Source organism: Podarcis pityusensis (genome assembly GCF_964106645.2).
Source record: "Podarcis pityusensis genome assembly, chromosome: 13".
Classification (NCBI taxonomy): domain Eukaryota; kingdom Metazoa; phylum Chordata; class Lepidosauria; order Squamata; family Lacertidae; genus Podarcis; species Podarcis pityusensis.
The window spans coordinates 7,282,408-7,297,636 of record NC_138038.1 but is presented as its reverse complement, the minus strand read 5'-3'; the positions used below and the strand labels follow the sequence as shown (position 1 = coordinate 7,297,636).

The 15,229-nt window shown below is 46.3% G+C and overlaps 2 protein-coding genes across 4 annotated transcripts in view; both read left to right on the top strand.

The window, feature by feature from the left end:
• Positions 1 to 3,469, top strand: part of TECRL (trans-2,3-enoyl-CoA reductase like) — a 42,159-nt gene extending 38,690 nt beyond the window's left edge. Inside the window, exon 12 of the mRNA XM_080976966.1 lies at positions 734 to 3,469. Coding sequence (XP_080833092.1) covers positions 734 to 861 — 128 coding nt within the window. The 3' untranslated portion in view covers positions 862 to 3,469. The remainder of the gene's footprint in view (positions 1 to 733) is intronic.
• A 4,764-nt stretch (positions 3,470 to 8,233) lies between these two features.
• On the top strand, positions 8,234 to 14,451 carry LOC308460588 (uncharacterized protein). Of its 3 annotated transcripts, XM_080977171.1 has the most exons (9): positions 8,234 to 8,512; positions 10,580 to 10,642; positions 11,512 to 11,590; positions 12,390 to 12,457; positions 12,836 to 12,879; positions 13,014 to 13,081; positions 13,575 to 13,651; positions 13,837 to 13,891; positions 14,020 to 14,451. In XM_080977171.1, exons 1-7 carry the CDS (start codon positions 8,493 to 8,495, stop codon positions 13,575 to 13,577), a joined length of 345 nt encoding a protein of 114 aa, XP_080833297.1. In that variant the 5' UTR covers positions 8,234 to 8,492; the 3' UTR covers positions 13,578 to 13,651; positions 13,837 to 13,891; positions 14,020 to 14,451. The 3 variants fall into 3 exon arrangements, with proteins under 3 accessions (XP_080833297.1, XP_080833298.1, XP_080833296.1); XM_080977172.1 differs by lacking the exons at positions 12,836 to 12,879; positions 13,014 to 13,081; XM_080977170.1 differs by lacking the exons at positions 13,575 to 13,651; positions 13,837 to 13,891; positions 14,020 to 14,451 and having other exon boundaries at positions 8,244 to 8,512; positions 13,014 to 13,152.
• The last annotated feature ends 778 nt before the right edge of the window (positions 14,452 to 15,229 follow it).

Sequence of the window (15,229 nt, the reverse complement as noted above, 5' to 3'; positions counted from 1 at the left end):
CTACAAGAAAGAAGATTCCACCTAAACATTAGGAAGAACTTCCTGACAGTAAGAGCCGTTCGACAGTGGAATTTGCTGCCAAGGAGTGTGGTGGAGTCTCCTTCTTTGGAGGTCTTTAAGCAGAGGCTTGACAACCATATGTCAGGAGTGCTCTGATGGTGTTTCCTGCTTGGCAGGGGGTTGGACTCGATGGCCCTTGTGGTCTCTTCCAACTCTATGATTCTATGATTCTATGAGCCACCTCCAGCACCATAATTCAAAAGTATAATAAAACATTAAACATTTTTTTAAAAATCCCTATACAGGGCTGCCTTCAGATGTCTTCTATCACCCAAGCTCTTCCTTCACATGCCCCGGTTCAGCATTTCCCATAATGTCTCAACCAGGAAGTTGTGGTTAAGGACTCCCCTCAAACTAGGATATGACCTGAATTGAATCCCAAACAGAACAAGGGATGGCAGCATGAGTCTTCCTCCCATCTCTATGCCTTACTCATGAGGAAGAAGGAAGATAAGCTGCAGCTGCTGGACTCAATTTAAAAAAAGAAGAAGTTTTACACCCTCTCCAGAAGCTATTCCTGCACAGATAGGGACGGGCAAGACTTGGTCATATGCTTAAAACAAGTATGTTATGTTTTGTGTCTTCATTATGTGGTTAGATAGGAAATGATTCTTCTGACATGCCACTGTCGATACCTGGAGATCAGTAGTCTTTTTCTTCCCTCTCTCTTCAGTTGGAGTTTTTGCGTTACTAATGGCTATCCAGATGGCTCAATGGGCCCGAAAGAAGCACCAACTTTACCTGAAAAAGTGCACTACCTACAGTTGGAGAAAAAGAGCCATGATTCCATTTATACTGTAAATGCAAGCAGAAACGGCCTGTGATGATCCAGCATGAAAAGTAAAACAACAACAGAAATTTGATCTGTTTCGTTATGGAATGGGATGCAGTAGACTTGCTTTCAGACACACCTACATTTAAGTTTTTTGTTTAAGTGAAATGCAAATATCAGGCCCAGGATCCAAAGTACTATTTTAAGTTAACAGAGAGCATGTGCTATACCTACAAAATGTCACGTGGTTTGTCTTTGCCATCTCCAGCTCAAAAGAGTTGTCGGGAGCAGGCTAGATGGTTTCTGCCCTTGGAGCCACTGCTGGTAGGAATTTATAACATTGGACACAATGTACCAAAGGTCTGACACTGTGGGCTTCTTTGTGTGTCACATTAATTGTAAAAAAAAGGACCCTGTTCCCCCCATCTGCAGGTGCGACGTTGGACAAATAATAATAATAATAATAATAATAATAATATACCTTCCCATCTGGCTGGGTTTCTCCAGCCACTCTGGGTAGCTCCCAACAGATTAAAACAGAATAAAACATCGAACATTAAAAACTTCTCTAAACAGGGCTGCCTTCTGATGTCTTCTAAAAGTCAGATAGTTGTTTATTTCCTTGACATATGATGGGAGGGCGTTCCACAGGATGGGTGCCACTACCAAGAAGGCCCTCTGTGTGGTTCCCTGTAGCTTCACTTCTCGCAGGGATGGAACCGCCAGAAGGCCCTTGGCGCTGGATCTCAGTGTCCGGGCTGAACGATGGGGCTGGAGACACTCCTTCAGGTATACTGGACTGAGGCCGTTTAGGGCTTTAAAGGTCAGCACCAACACTTTGAATTGTGCTCGGAAATGTACTGGGAGCCAATGTAGGTCTTTCAAGTCCGGTGTTATGTGGATAGAATCTCACATGCAGACCAGGTTCTAGTTTTTTGTTTCAAACAAACCATAGGCACGGATCTAGAAATAAACCAAGAACACAGGCAGATTTGTATGACACAAACAAAATCAGGTTTTAGTTTGCTTGTGTAGTGCATGGCATTAGGCCTGCACAGGGCTTTTTGATACCCAGTGTAATAACTCTTCCGCTTAAACCAACTAAGCTAAGGCTAGAATTTGATATCGCCCTACTTAGGAGATAAATCCCACTGCACTCTCTTGAACTTACTTGTAACATGCTTTGGGTCAGGATACATGTTGCTTTAAAACATAGTCACTGAGCTTCACAGCTGCAAATACATATTTTTTTTCATGTTCTAAACATGGCAATGCGTCCATGCAATTATTTTGTTTACTGTCCACCAGAAACAAGCTAAGGTTCATATAAGAATCTTGCTTGAATGGATTACAGACTTCTTATTCTTTCGGGGTTTGGAATTAATTTGCCTCTTCTGATTAGGTAACTCTTGAATGAATGAGCAGATACAAAAGCCATTGTCTGAATTAGTAATTAAATGGTAATTGTGATTAAATATGCTTCTGTTCCTAGGTTATTACGGAATTAGATGACAGGAAATGGATGGATTAAATTAGTTTAAACTTATCAGACTAAGTAAAACTTTTTATTTTCAAATGTATCTAGACTCGATCTAATATAGTTCAATTGTATCAATAACATATTCATTATTTTCTTTATTACAGTACTTATTATTTAAATTGTACGGGAGTTTTAAATAAAAAATGCTATTTTTTGAAAGCTGCGTGCAACATGCATTCTTAAATATTTTGACATGCATGGAAGACATCCATCAATATCTGCATTCCTCTCCCAAAACTGTTACGCATGACCAGTTGTGAAATGACTTCAACTGGATACAAGTCAATGTTCTTGCTAATGGAAAATGTTATTTCTACTACTACTACTACTACTATTTATTTATTTATTTATTTATTTATTTATTTATTTATTTATTTATTTTTATTATTTATACCCCGCCCATCTGGCTGAGTTTCCCCAGCCACTCTGGCCAGCTCCCAATCAAGTGTTAAAAACAATACAGTGTTAAAAAACTTCCCTAAATAAAGTGTTCCCTAAATAAAGTGTTAAAAACTTCCCTAAACAGTGACCTCCTAGACTGAATAGCTGAGAAAACAATTGTAGTTATGGAGAGATGTCATACGAGTCAAGAGGTTTGGCTTTCAGCACCCGAAAGCAGCGGCAAACGGTTCTCTATGAAGAGAACAACATACTGCAAGCCTCTTAGATCATCTTATTGGAGGGCAGGAGAGATCATGCAGTTCCCAGACCTTCCGAGATCTAGAAATGCTGCTGCTGTCTGAGTTCATTATTTTAATCTGTTCCGCTGTTATTGCACTTTTTAAAAAAGGAAAGAAAGAAAGAAAGAAAGAAAGGTAACAACAGTTTAAAAACCTAAATAACTAACTGCCATTCCAACTGAAAGACAAGTAAGTTAACAGTACCCTCTAGTGGCTAAAATTTATACACTACACACAAACACACAAACACTTTTATAGGATGAACAAAATCTGTTTACAAAAACTAATTCTTTCCCAGCCTTTTGCACAATGTGAATCCACACAGATCTGTATTACATTGCACACCGCCCTGATACTTCACGTTACAGTAGCATTGATATGCTTTTATAAATAATAAACGAACAGATAACACTGCAACTGATCCACCTGTCTGTCTGTCTACCTGCCTCACACCTCACACTACATTGTGACATCAGGTGTGTGTGGGTGTGGGGGCAGCTGAGCGTGGTTTGTGGAAAACGGCCTCGTGGGCACAATGGAAACCGGTGCCAAAGGTCCAGTATATTTCCAATATAAAATGGCATACAATCGGACATAACGTAAGTCTGTTAGTGGTGGATTTGTATTGGATCAGCAGCACACACTTTATTAATTAATTAAATCAATCTATTTCATAAAATAAATACACTGCTTGAATGTAAAACACCGTGAGGAAACCCGATCTTTACCGTTGAATCGGAACAAACGTCAGACAGGTTTTCTCTGGATTGACTTTTGCTCTGATTTATCACTGAAGAGCGGATTTTCCCAGGGAAACCCGAGGGGCAAGGACCAGACTGCTTGGACCCATGTCTAGAAATTGAGAGACAAGCAGGAAACCACTCTCTCCTTTTAGTGATATACACATATAGACCAGGGGCAGAGGAAGGGGTGTGTGATGGGGCCGGGCCGCCCCAGGTGTCACTACTGAGGGGAGTGTGGTGTAGTGGTTAAGAGCGGTGGACTCATAATCTGGTGAACTGGGCTCAGCCCCACTCACCTCATAGAGTGTTTGTTGTGAGGGAGAAAAGGAAAGGAGATTGTTAGAAGAGAAGAAGAAGAGAAGAGTTTGGATTTGATATCCCGCTTTATCACTACCCAAAGGAGTCTCAAAGCGGCTAACAATCTCCTTTCCCTTCCTCCCCCACAACAAACACTGTGAGTTGAGTGAGGCTGAGGGACTTCAGAGAAGTGTGACTAGCCCAAGGTCACCCAGCAGCTGCATGTGGAGGAGCGGGGAAGCGAACCTGGTTCACCAGATTACAAGTCTACCGCTCTTAACCACTACACCACACTGGCTTTGAGACTCCTTAGGGTAGTGATAAAGCAGGATATCAAATCCAAACTCTTCTTCTTCTTCTTCTGAGCCACACGTCTCTCCTGGGACTGACGGAGTGGCTTGGGCACTCGCAGGCTCCACGCTGCCCCAAACAATCTGCCTGCTGCCTCCCCCCCCCCCCAGCTGTAGGGCGGCTGAGTGGGAGGAGGCAGGCAGACTCCTCGGAAGCCCTGTGGAGCATCCTGCCCCGGCTTGCCCTGCCGACGACTGGCCCCGCCCCTGCAGGCAGCTGGCCCCACCCCTGGGCACAGGGCACATATGCCGCCCCAGGCGCCCAATCAGCTTGCTCCGCTGCTGATATAGACAACAGAGTTGCAACCCCTTTAAAGTTTTTTTTTTCATAGAGCAGGAGTGACCATAGGCTCAAGATGTTTCTATGGAATGGCCTATTTTTGCTTTGATAACATTTACTTGGGCTATGTTGCATATTGGGTAACCTTTGGACACTGTTCAAAAACTATATTAACAACTTTTGTTAAAAAAAAAACCCAGAAGACTTTATTACAGATATACGGATGCTATTAGCCCCGAGACAGAAGGAAGAAATAACCCCAGCCAGAGAAGAATGGCAAACCAGGTTGATGGACTATGCTGAAATGGCAAAATTAACTGGGAAGCTCAGAAATCAAGAAGACAAGAACTTTAAAAAAAGAATGGGAAAAGTTGATAATTTATTTACAAGACCATTGTAAGCAGGGTAAAACATCAGCAGGATTTTAATCACACTTGTAAAGTAATGGAAAGTGTGGATAATTTGGAAGGATAAAAATTGATACAGTGATACCTCGGGTTAAGAACTTAGTAATTCATTCTGGAGGTCCGTTCTTAACCTGAAACTGTTCTTAACCTGAGGTACCACTTTAGCTAATGGGGCCTCCCGCTGCCGCGACTGCACGATTTCTGTTTTCATCCTGAAGCAAGGTACTTAACCTGAGGTACTATTTCTGGGTTAGTGGAGTCTGTAACCTGAAGCGCCTGTAACCTGAAGTGTCTGTAACCCGATGTACCACTGTATGCAGTTGTAAATATTATCAGTAGGACCCATGGAAGGGATGGGGGGGGGGGTCAGGAGATTCAGAGTAATCTCGATATTTGGATCTTGAATTGCTTTTTGCTGTATGTTTATTTTTTTAAAAATAAAAAAAAGACAAAAACTACATTTAGCTCAAACTACAGCTGGCAGGCTGTTAACTGGGACCAGTCACCAGGAACATCTGCTACCTTCATAACCCTGTATGGCTGGGCACCTGGGCACCTGAAGGAATGCCTATTTCCATTCCAACGTCAGTTCAGGTGAGTTTGGCATGCCTTCTCCAGGTGCCCTCATCATCTGTGGTGAAGCAGGTAACAACTGCAGGGTGTAGTTTCTTGGCTGTCATGCTGGTTTATGAATGCCCTGCTCAAGGAAACTTACCTGGTGCCAGGTGCAGCAATAAAAACCGCTAGCACATTTGCAAAGCTAAGCAGGGTCCAGTATGGTTTCAAACTGGAGGGGAGCCATTTATTGAGATTCCTGCATTGCAGGGGATTGGACTAGATGACCCTCAGAGTCCCTTCTACAATTCTATGATTCTATGAGGTCATGCCCTCTCAAGCACCAGATGAAGAACTTTCTTCCTCCTATTTTAAAAACCATTTTAACTCCAATTGTGTTTTTATATTGCTATCCGCTGTTTTATTCTCTGTTGTCTAGTTATTATTTTGCTGTTTGGTTTTATTGCTTTATTCCAACGGTCTGGGATATAGATGGCTTGACAGGTAAGATATAAAAGTGTAAGACACTAAAGAATAACTAAATGACAGAATGAAGGTACTATTCCCCCTGGCAAGTCCTATATGTTGCAATTACATGCGATATTAATGATAACAAACATTTAGCTAGGTTGCCTTGAGAGGGAAATGGATGCATTAAGATGGAACTCAATAAATTAGATCTATGTTTAAGTGTCATAGAAGCTGGCAGCCACTGGATGTCACTCTCTGAACATAGTGTGGTAGAGGAAAACCTTGCAAGATTTTAAAAGGGGAGGAAGTAACTGATGACATTCCTGCATAAGTTCTCTCCTGGAAATACTGATGTACAGATCAATGTAGGTACTTATTTATTATGCTAATGCAAAGTAGGCAAAAAAAGAAAGAAAGAAAGTTGGGGTCAGGAGGACAAACTGAAAGAAGATATTTTATTGCAATTGTATAACATCTTCGGGAGTGCATTTAATTTGCTGGTATGTTTTAAGATGGGACGTGAGTGGCGCTGTGGTCTAAACCACTGAGCCTAGGGCTTGCCGATCAGAAGGTCAGTGGTTTGAATCCCTGTGACGGGGTGAGCTCCCGTTGCTCGGTCCCAGCTCCTGCCAATCTAGCAGTTTGAAAGCATGTCAAAGTGCAAGTAGATAAATAGGTACCACTCCGGCGGGAAGGTAAACGGCATTTCCGTGTGGTGCTCTGGTTCACCAGAAGCGGCTTAGTCATGCTGGCCACATGACCCGGATGCTGTACGCCGGCTCCCTCAGCCAGTAAAGCGAGATGAGCACTGCAACCCCAGAGTCGGCCACGACTGGACCTAATGGTCAGGGGTCCCTTTACCTTTACCTATGTTTTAAGATAAACAGTATAAATATTTGGCAGAACCAAGTATCCCCTAAAAGCACTTGTAAGCTTTATGCCATGAAGCCATCAGAGGAGGGTTAAACTTGATCTTGTTCAGAACATCATGGCTGTTGGCATCTGTCTGTTTCAGGAGACAATAGAGGACAGCACTTTTTGGGGCGAAGTCAAACTGTTAGAAGCTTGCAGTGCCGGCTGTGGCTGTAGAGACTGATACGGGTGAGATGTGTTTGGGGGCAGGTTAAGCCATCCAGTTGTACTGCAGCAGATGCACCATGGCATTTATTCTCTCTGCGTTCCTCCCAGCAGGCATTCCTCCTCTGGTCACTGCTATGGATGCACGACCTGTCTGTGTCTGTCTCTAGGCATTGCTGTCATCTGCAAGGGATTCCCACACAGCAGGGTTAATGTTGCCAGCCTTCATGTCTCAATAATAATAATAATAATAATAATAATAATAATAATAATTTATTATTTATACCCCACCCATCTGGCTGGGCTTCCCCATATTTAAAATACTGTAATATTTAAAATACTGTAATACATCAAACATTGAAAGCTTCCCTAAACAGGGCTGCCTTCAGATGTCTTCTACAAGTCTGGTAGTTGTTGTTCTCTTTGACATCTGATGGGAGGGCATTCCACAGGGAGGGCGCCACTACCGAGAAGGCCCTCTGTCTGGCTCCCTGTAACTTGGCTTCTTGCAGTGAGGGAACCACCAGAAGGTCCTCGGTGCTGGACCTCAGTGTCCGGGCTGAACAATGGGGGTGGAGACGCTCCTTCAGATATACTGGACCGAGGCTGTTTAAGGCTTTAAAGGTCAGCACCAACACTTTGAATTGTGCTCGGAAACTTACTGGGAGCCAATGTAGGTCTTTCAAGACTGCTGTTATATGGTCCCGGTGGCCGCTCCCAGTCACCAGTCTAGCTGCCGCATTCTGGATTAGTTGTAGTTTCCGGTCACCTTCAAAGGTAGCCCCACATAGAGTGCATTGCAGTAGTCCAAGCGGGAGATAACTAGAGCATGCACCACTCTGGCGAGGCAGTCTGCAGGCAGATAGGGTCTCAGCCTAAGTACCAGATGGAGCTGGTAAACAGCTGCCCTGGACACAGATTTGACCTGTGCCTTCATGGACAGCTGTGAGTCCAGAATGACTCCCAGGCTGCACACCTGGTCCTTCAGGGGCACAGTTACCCCCATCAGGACCAGGGAATCCTCCACACCTGCCTGCCTCCTGTCCCCCCAAAACAGTACTTCTGTCTTTGAAGGCATCTTTGTAATGCAGAGTTGGTCTGCCAAAGGGCCTGGTGCCTGAAGCTAACTTCTTATAGAGCACGTCTGTGGGGATCCTGCCATCTTCCATTCTTTGGACGTGACCAAACCAGTGTAGACATTGCTGAGAATGTCTTGGCACTGCTCTAGCAAAAGCCCTGTCCACTTCAGAAGACCCTTAGATGAACTTCCAGCTGTCCAGGTAAGCCCATGTAAGAGAAGGTAACATTTGACATATTCTGGTCCCCGATCATTTAGGGGGCAGAAGTGGCCAACATGGGTCATGTCCAGACTACATGGGACTACAGTTCCCATAATTCCTGACAGTTGGCCATGTGGCTGGGAATGATGGGACTTGGAGTTCAAATACATCTGGCCAGCATCACAATAGCTATCCTTAATTTAGGGCAGGCAAAGGCAAACTCGCCCTCCAGATGTTTTGGGACTACAATTCCCATCCTATCTGACCCACTGGTCCTGTTAGCATGGGATGATGAGAGTTGTAGTCCCAAAACATCTAGAGGGCTGAGTTTGCCTATGCCTGATTTAGGGCCTTAGAAGTTTTTAAAAAGCAACACTACAGCTTTGAATTTGACCTGGAAACCAAATTAAATAGTTGGTACAATGTTATAATTATATGCTCCAAATATATGGCTGATGGGACACTGGCTGAGGGCCCATGACTTCAGGAAGACCCACAAGAAATGGCGCAGGAAGGGGGCTGCAGTCCACCCCAGGTGTCATCACTGAGGGGGGTGACAAAATGGCAAGAATATGTGTTTTTTGGGGAAAATAACTCCCGCATCCACCGCACGCCCCTTCCTATGCCACAGCAGGAGCACTCTCCTCTCGAGTGATTTCCAGAAACCAGAAGCTTTGCTGTCTCCAACTTTGCAGGCAGAGCACAGCATTTGTGGCTAGTAGCCTTCGACAGCCCTCTAAAGAAGCAGGTAAGTTTTGGCACTTTTAAGTCAGTGGTTTTTATTCACACAATGTTTCCAGTTGCGCCTCAGCTGTGTCATAGCTACGGGAAACTGCCAAGAATAGACCCACATCCCATATCATTCTGGCCTCCTTCGGGAGAAAGGGTGCAATATAAATTCAACCAATAAAATAATTATGAGTAAGTCTGACACGGCTTCCTTCTAAGTGCAGGAAGCTCCTGCAGCCAATCGGAAGCCACCCTCCCCCCCTTCTAGAACCCACCGCTCTCAACCAACTCTCAACTGCCTCCCCCCCAACATTCAGACTTGCTCTAATAGCCTGAAAGGACACTGCACTCTTCCTACAACTATGGCTGAGTTTCGCAAAGGTGAGAACCTGGAACCCCATAGGATTATAGAATTGTAGAATTGGGAGGGACCCCAAGGGTCATCTAGCCAACACCCTGCAATGCAGGAATATCAGCTAAAGCATCCATGGCAGATGGTCATCCCACCTCTGCTGAAAAACCTTCAAGGAAGGAGAGTCTACTGCCCCCTGGGGGATTTATCCCCACTGTCAAGCAGCTCTTGCTGTCAGAAAGCTTTTCCTGAAGTTGAGCTGGAATCTCCTTTCTTGTAACTTGAATCCATGGCTTCAGGTCCTGAGGGCTTCTGGAGCAGGAGAAAACAAGCTTCCTCCTCACGGCCCTTGAGATATTGAGAGGGCTGCATGGCGTGGCTCTCATATCCATGTCTTGAGGAACAGAGAGCAAATCGTTTCTCGCTCCCCTTTCTCTAGCCCAGGCAGAATTGCAAGGGGTCTGTGCATCTGGCTGGTAAGAAGATGGTCAGAGTTTGGAGCCCAGCCAGGGCTGGCAGTGGGCAGGATCCTGGCATTGTCTGGGGTTGGACTAGATGCCCCTTGGCATCCCTTTCTTGATTGTATTTTTCTTAATTCATCTGCCTGACAACCCAGCAGCCTGGCCCCTGTTTGCCAGCTGATGTCACAAAGTGCTGCTTTGCAAGCAAGCCTTATAATGCCCTGCAAGAGGGATGCCTGTCAGATGACGGTGAGAGACTTGAGAGAGTTTATCATCACTCTGATGATCAAATGAATTCTGAAGGTAGATGGCTCAGAGGAGTGGCATTATTATTATTATTATTATTATTATTATTATTATTAGCGTCACCCATCACTGTTGCATGTGGCTTGGCTCCCTGGCTTGCCTTGTCCACAGATGTTGATAGCTTGGCAGGTCCTCAGCTGTGGTCCCCAGATGATATTTTTTGTTGTGAATTACTGGTTGGTAACTTCCTCTGTTTTTATTTTCCTTTCTGTCTCACAGCTTCTCAGAAAGGAAGGCCACAGCAGCTGCTCTGGCACCATGGGGAACCACTAGAAGTCGTGGTATGTTAATTCCATGGGGAATCATAGAATCATAGAATCATAGAGTTGGAAGAGACCACAAGGGCCATCGAGTCCAACCCCCTGCCAAGCAGGAAACACCATCAGAGCACTCCTGACATGTGGTTGTCAAGCCTCTGCTTAAAGACCTCCAAAGAAGGAGACTCCACCACACTCCTTGGCAGCAAATTCCACTGTCGAACAGCTCTTACTGTCAGGAAGTTCTTCTAATGTTTAGGTGGAATCTTCTTTCTTGTAGTTTGGATCCATTGCTCCGTGTCCGCTTCTCTGGAGCAGCAGAAAACAACCTTTCTCCCTCCTCTATGTGACATCCTTTTATATATTTGAACATGGCTATCATATCACCCCTTAACCTCCTCTTCTCCAGGCTAAACATGCCCAGCTCCCTTAGCCGTTCCTCATAAGGCATCATTTCCAGGCCTTTGACCATTTTGGTTGCCCTCCAAAATCCATTTCCCACATATTTATTTATTTATATTTCTATACCGCTTTATATTTTTAATAAAAATCTCAAAGCGGTTTACAGCATAATAAATCAATAAAACAATAAAACAATAGCTGGGCAATGTTCCTTCGGCCTCAGGAGAAGCCTCTTCAGTAGGGCTGGCTGGTGGGTCTGGTCCTCGCCCCCCAGGCCAGGTGGAAAGGGCCTTGCAGGGAGCAGCCTTCACCCTCCCACCTGCCCCCTATGTCCCTCCGCTGGCTGGCCGTCCCCTGATGTGGCTGGGGGGAGAGAAAATATGGAGGGTGATCTGCCCCAGAAGAAAATCTTTGGGGAGGGCCCACAGGACCCCTGTCCCCTAGAGAGGATGCCTATGGCAGGAGAGTACAATGTCCTTCTTCCTTTGCAAGGCTGTGGTTTGGGAGCGCCAGTCAAGGCTCCAGCCAAGCAGCAGCCCAGCGGTGCCATGACCAAAGCCAACATCTGCAGGTATGCTGTGCCCTTCTGTGGCAGGGGTGGGGCAGTCTGAGGATGGCACGGCCGGTGCGCTCACACTGGGCCCCACATGGCAGAGGGGGCCCAAGGAATGCGGAAGAACAAGAGGGAGGGGTGCCAAATTGTAGGGTTGTACAGGCAGGGCTGTAGTTAGGGGGTGGTGAGGTGGGCCCCCGCAGGTGAGCGCAAAATCGGCTAGAAATATAATTTGTCTATAAATAAAAATATTGATTATTGCCTCATAAGAAAATGTTTTTAATATAGCGTGAATTGAAAGGGTGGAGGGTTGGAGGAGAGGCAGAAAGAAGAGCTCATTTGTCCGCGGCTAGGGGGCGCGATCTGGACGGTTCTCCAGGGGCGCAAGATCACCCAGCTATGACTCTGCGTACAGGGCACCCTTGACATTTGAGAGCCCAAAGTTGGCCCTTGGTTGGGCACAGTTCCAGATTAAAACCTGTGGAGGCCCCTAGGCAGTCAAAATATCGCTGGGCTCCTTGCAAATCATATCCTGATACGTTTTTGATTTTACCAACCAACAATACTTAATAGGCAAAACAAACAGTACTTATTCTGATCCGTTGTTGCCTGGCCCATAGGCTGGTGCCTGCTCTGTCCATTGAATAATCTGGCTTCTGTGGAGATCAATCCCAGAATTCCCCCCCCCCCCGGTCATTCCTTCCTTCAGTTAGAAGCAGACATGCAGGTCCTCAGCTGTGGTCCCCAGATGATATTTTCTGTTGTGAATTACCGGCTAGTTACTTCCTCTGTTTTTATTCTCCTTTCTGTGTCACAGGTTCTCAGGCAGGAAGGGCACAGCAGCTGCCATGGTGCCATAAGAAAGAAATATCACTGGAAATTGTGGTATGTTAATTCCATGGGGAATCCACTTCCCACATATTTCCCACCACCATAGGCTGGTGCCTGCTCTGTCCATTGTGTAATCTGGCTCTGGTGGGGAATGCTTCTGTGGAGATCAGTCCCAGAATTCTCTCCCCCCGCCCCCCGGTCATTCCTTCCTTCAGACAAAAGAAGAAGTGGCTCTCCTTGCCTTCTTAGCTCATCTTATTCTCTAATTTCTGCATCCCAAGCAAATGTCCTTCCTGAGATTCTAGCCAACCTCAACTGGTGGTCTCAGTTACCATAATGAACCTTAGAATAAAAGAGATACCTGTTATTACCTATATATTTATCTGGAACTCCTCCAACCAATCATACTAACTGAGCTTGTTTCTTCCTTAGGCGAGAGGCCGGCCAGAACAAAGGGGGAAAGGCTCCCAGCTCAGGTAGGTAGAAATGCCAATTGAGTGCCCCATATTCTAGGAATGCTTCCTTCCCGTGTCCCCCACCCTCATGCCCCAGACTGGGGCTAGCATGGCAGGGAGCCAGGCACCTGCTCATGTTTCTGTTTTCTTTGCAGTGTGGGAGCCTTTCCCCAACACATATTTTGTTCTGGCCAAATCCCTGGAGAGACGTGGCGAACATCAGGTACGAGGGCAGAGCGAATGAAGGGATTCTTGTGAAACATGTTTTGGGAGCCCTAGAAACACTCTCCCACCTGTGGCTTCCATTCTCATGTGATGTCCCTCTTCCTCCACACGGCCACGCCTCCAGGGATGAGGCTCCAGCGCTGGCTCCCAGGATGAAGAACCGGACGACATCCCGGCGGTTCCCGGCTGACGTCCTTCGCGGCGCGTCCCCACTGCCCCTTCTCCAATCCCAGCTCGTTTTGGCACAGAAGCAGCAGCCAAAGTTTCCTCCCATTAAAACAGCTTCTCGGGTGATTTCTGAGAGGGAGGAGACTTTGGCTGCTGCTTCTGTGCGAGGCCGGTCGGACGCCCGTACAGTGGAGAAGTGGGGAGCCCTTCTAAGATCAGGTAGAAGGAAATGCCCCCTCCCAGGTCCCCCACCCTCCTGCCCCAGACTGGGGCTAGTGTGGCTGGAAGACAGGCGCCTGCTGATGTCTCTGTTTCCTTTGCAGTGAGGGAGAAGTTCAGCCGTGGAACCGCCATATTCCGGGAGGGACTGGAGCCCAGACGACGGCCTCTCGCCCCTGAGGTAATGGGACAAGGGGGAGGAGGGGGCCTTAGGAAACACACCAGAAGGGCCTGCAGGATCAGGCCAAGGGCCCATCTGGTCCAGCCTCCTCTTTTCCCAGGGGCCACCCAGATGCCACTGCAAAAGCAGCCAGCAGGATTCGAGCCCAAGAAGCAGTTGCTTCAAAGATCCCTTCTTTCTTGCAGGATCTCGATTGTGCACCGCTGTGGCTGCTGCCCAAGCCTCCCCCAAAAAGACCAGGTAAGAGGAAGAGAACCTTTGCATGGGGCAGGGAGAAGGCTGGGGGCCTTCCTACAAGGGTTGCTTCACTGCAGCTCCCATTGTCTTTGACCACTGTCCTCCCCCCCCTTTTTATAAAAAAAACACAGCTTGAGGACTGAATTCCAGAGTGAATGGATCTCAGCTGAAGGACTGTATTCCGGTTTCTGATTTGTCAGCTGCTGAAGCATTTGAAAGCTTTGATGTGATAAATAGAGGCTTTACAAATGTGAAGAGCGAACTTTTCCCTGTTCATCCTTTGGACACACCGGATAATTTTGTTGTTGCTAAATCAAGATAAGATGAATTTGTCTACTCTGAGAAATATTCCGGGGCTGCATGCACCGCTGAAGCTGCAGATGGAATTCCAAGCAGTGAAGCAGGTCCAGCATCTTCCTTCCTAGTCCTAACTTGTCCCTGGATATCTGGAAAGGCAACTGTGACTGCATTGGTTTTGAGGATATCCTGAACGACCCGGCCCAGATTGAAGGAATAGGAGATCCTCACATTTTGGTTGAACACAAACTTGGTTTCTTATAATGCGCACATTCTCCATCCTCCCCTTTCTTACCTGTGTCCCTGTGGGTTCAAGTAAACCATATAAGCAGTAGTTGTACAGCAGTTGTTTTGATACACACAATCTCTCACCTACTTTGATAAAAACAAGGCACATTAAATGCTTAAATATATTACTTTTGTTCTGTGTTTACTGTCAATACAAATGTATTGTAAGTGAGTATTTTTTAAATTAAATTAACCACAAGGGTTGCTGTTATGAGGGAGCAATGAGCCACATATAGAATGCAACTCCAGACTGGATTATGCAAGGAATCACATACCAAACTGGAGCAATCTAGAACACAAAGCCCTGCACCATAGTTGTCCACGGAGATGAGTGTCCTAGTTTTGCCACCTTGTCAATTTTCTCATCATCACCCTACGTGGATTGGAGGATATCTCTGAAGGGAGAGCGCCCCTGAGCTCCTGGAGGGGGGGGCGTCATTTGTCACAAAGGGCAAATGAAGCCTGTGAAGATCAAGAAAAGGCAACAATATTCGCCCTCCCTTCCCCACAGGTGGGTGGGGTTTGCGGCACTGAGCGGGGCTCACCTGGGCAGGTGCCACCCACCTGCTTGAGCCGGCCTTTGACCCGCCCTCGGCCAGGGAGGACAATGGCCGGCCGGCCGGGGGTGGGCCTAAGGCCAAAAGAAAAGAGGATGGCTCTGTTGCTCAAGCCTTTTTTGCTGTTCTTCCTTCCAGGATCACCCACCCACCCTCCCTCAAATTAATAATTTCTTGCCTCCATAATTTCATCCTAGGT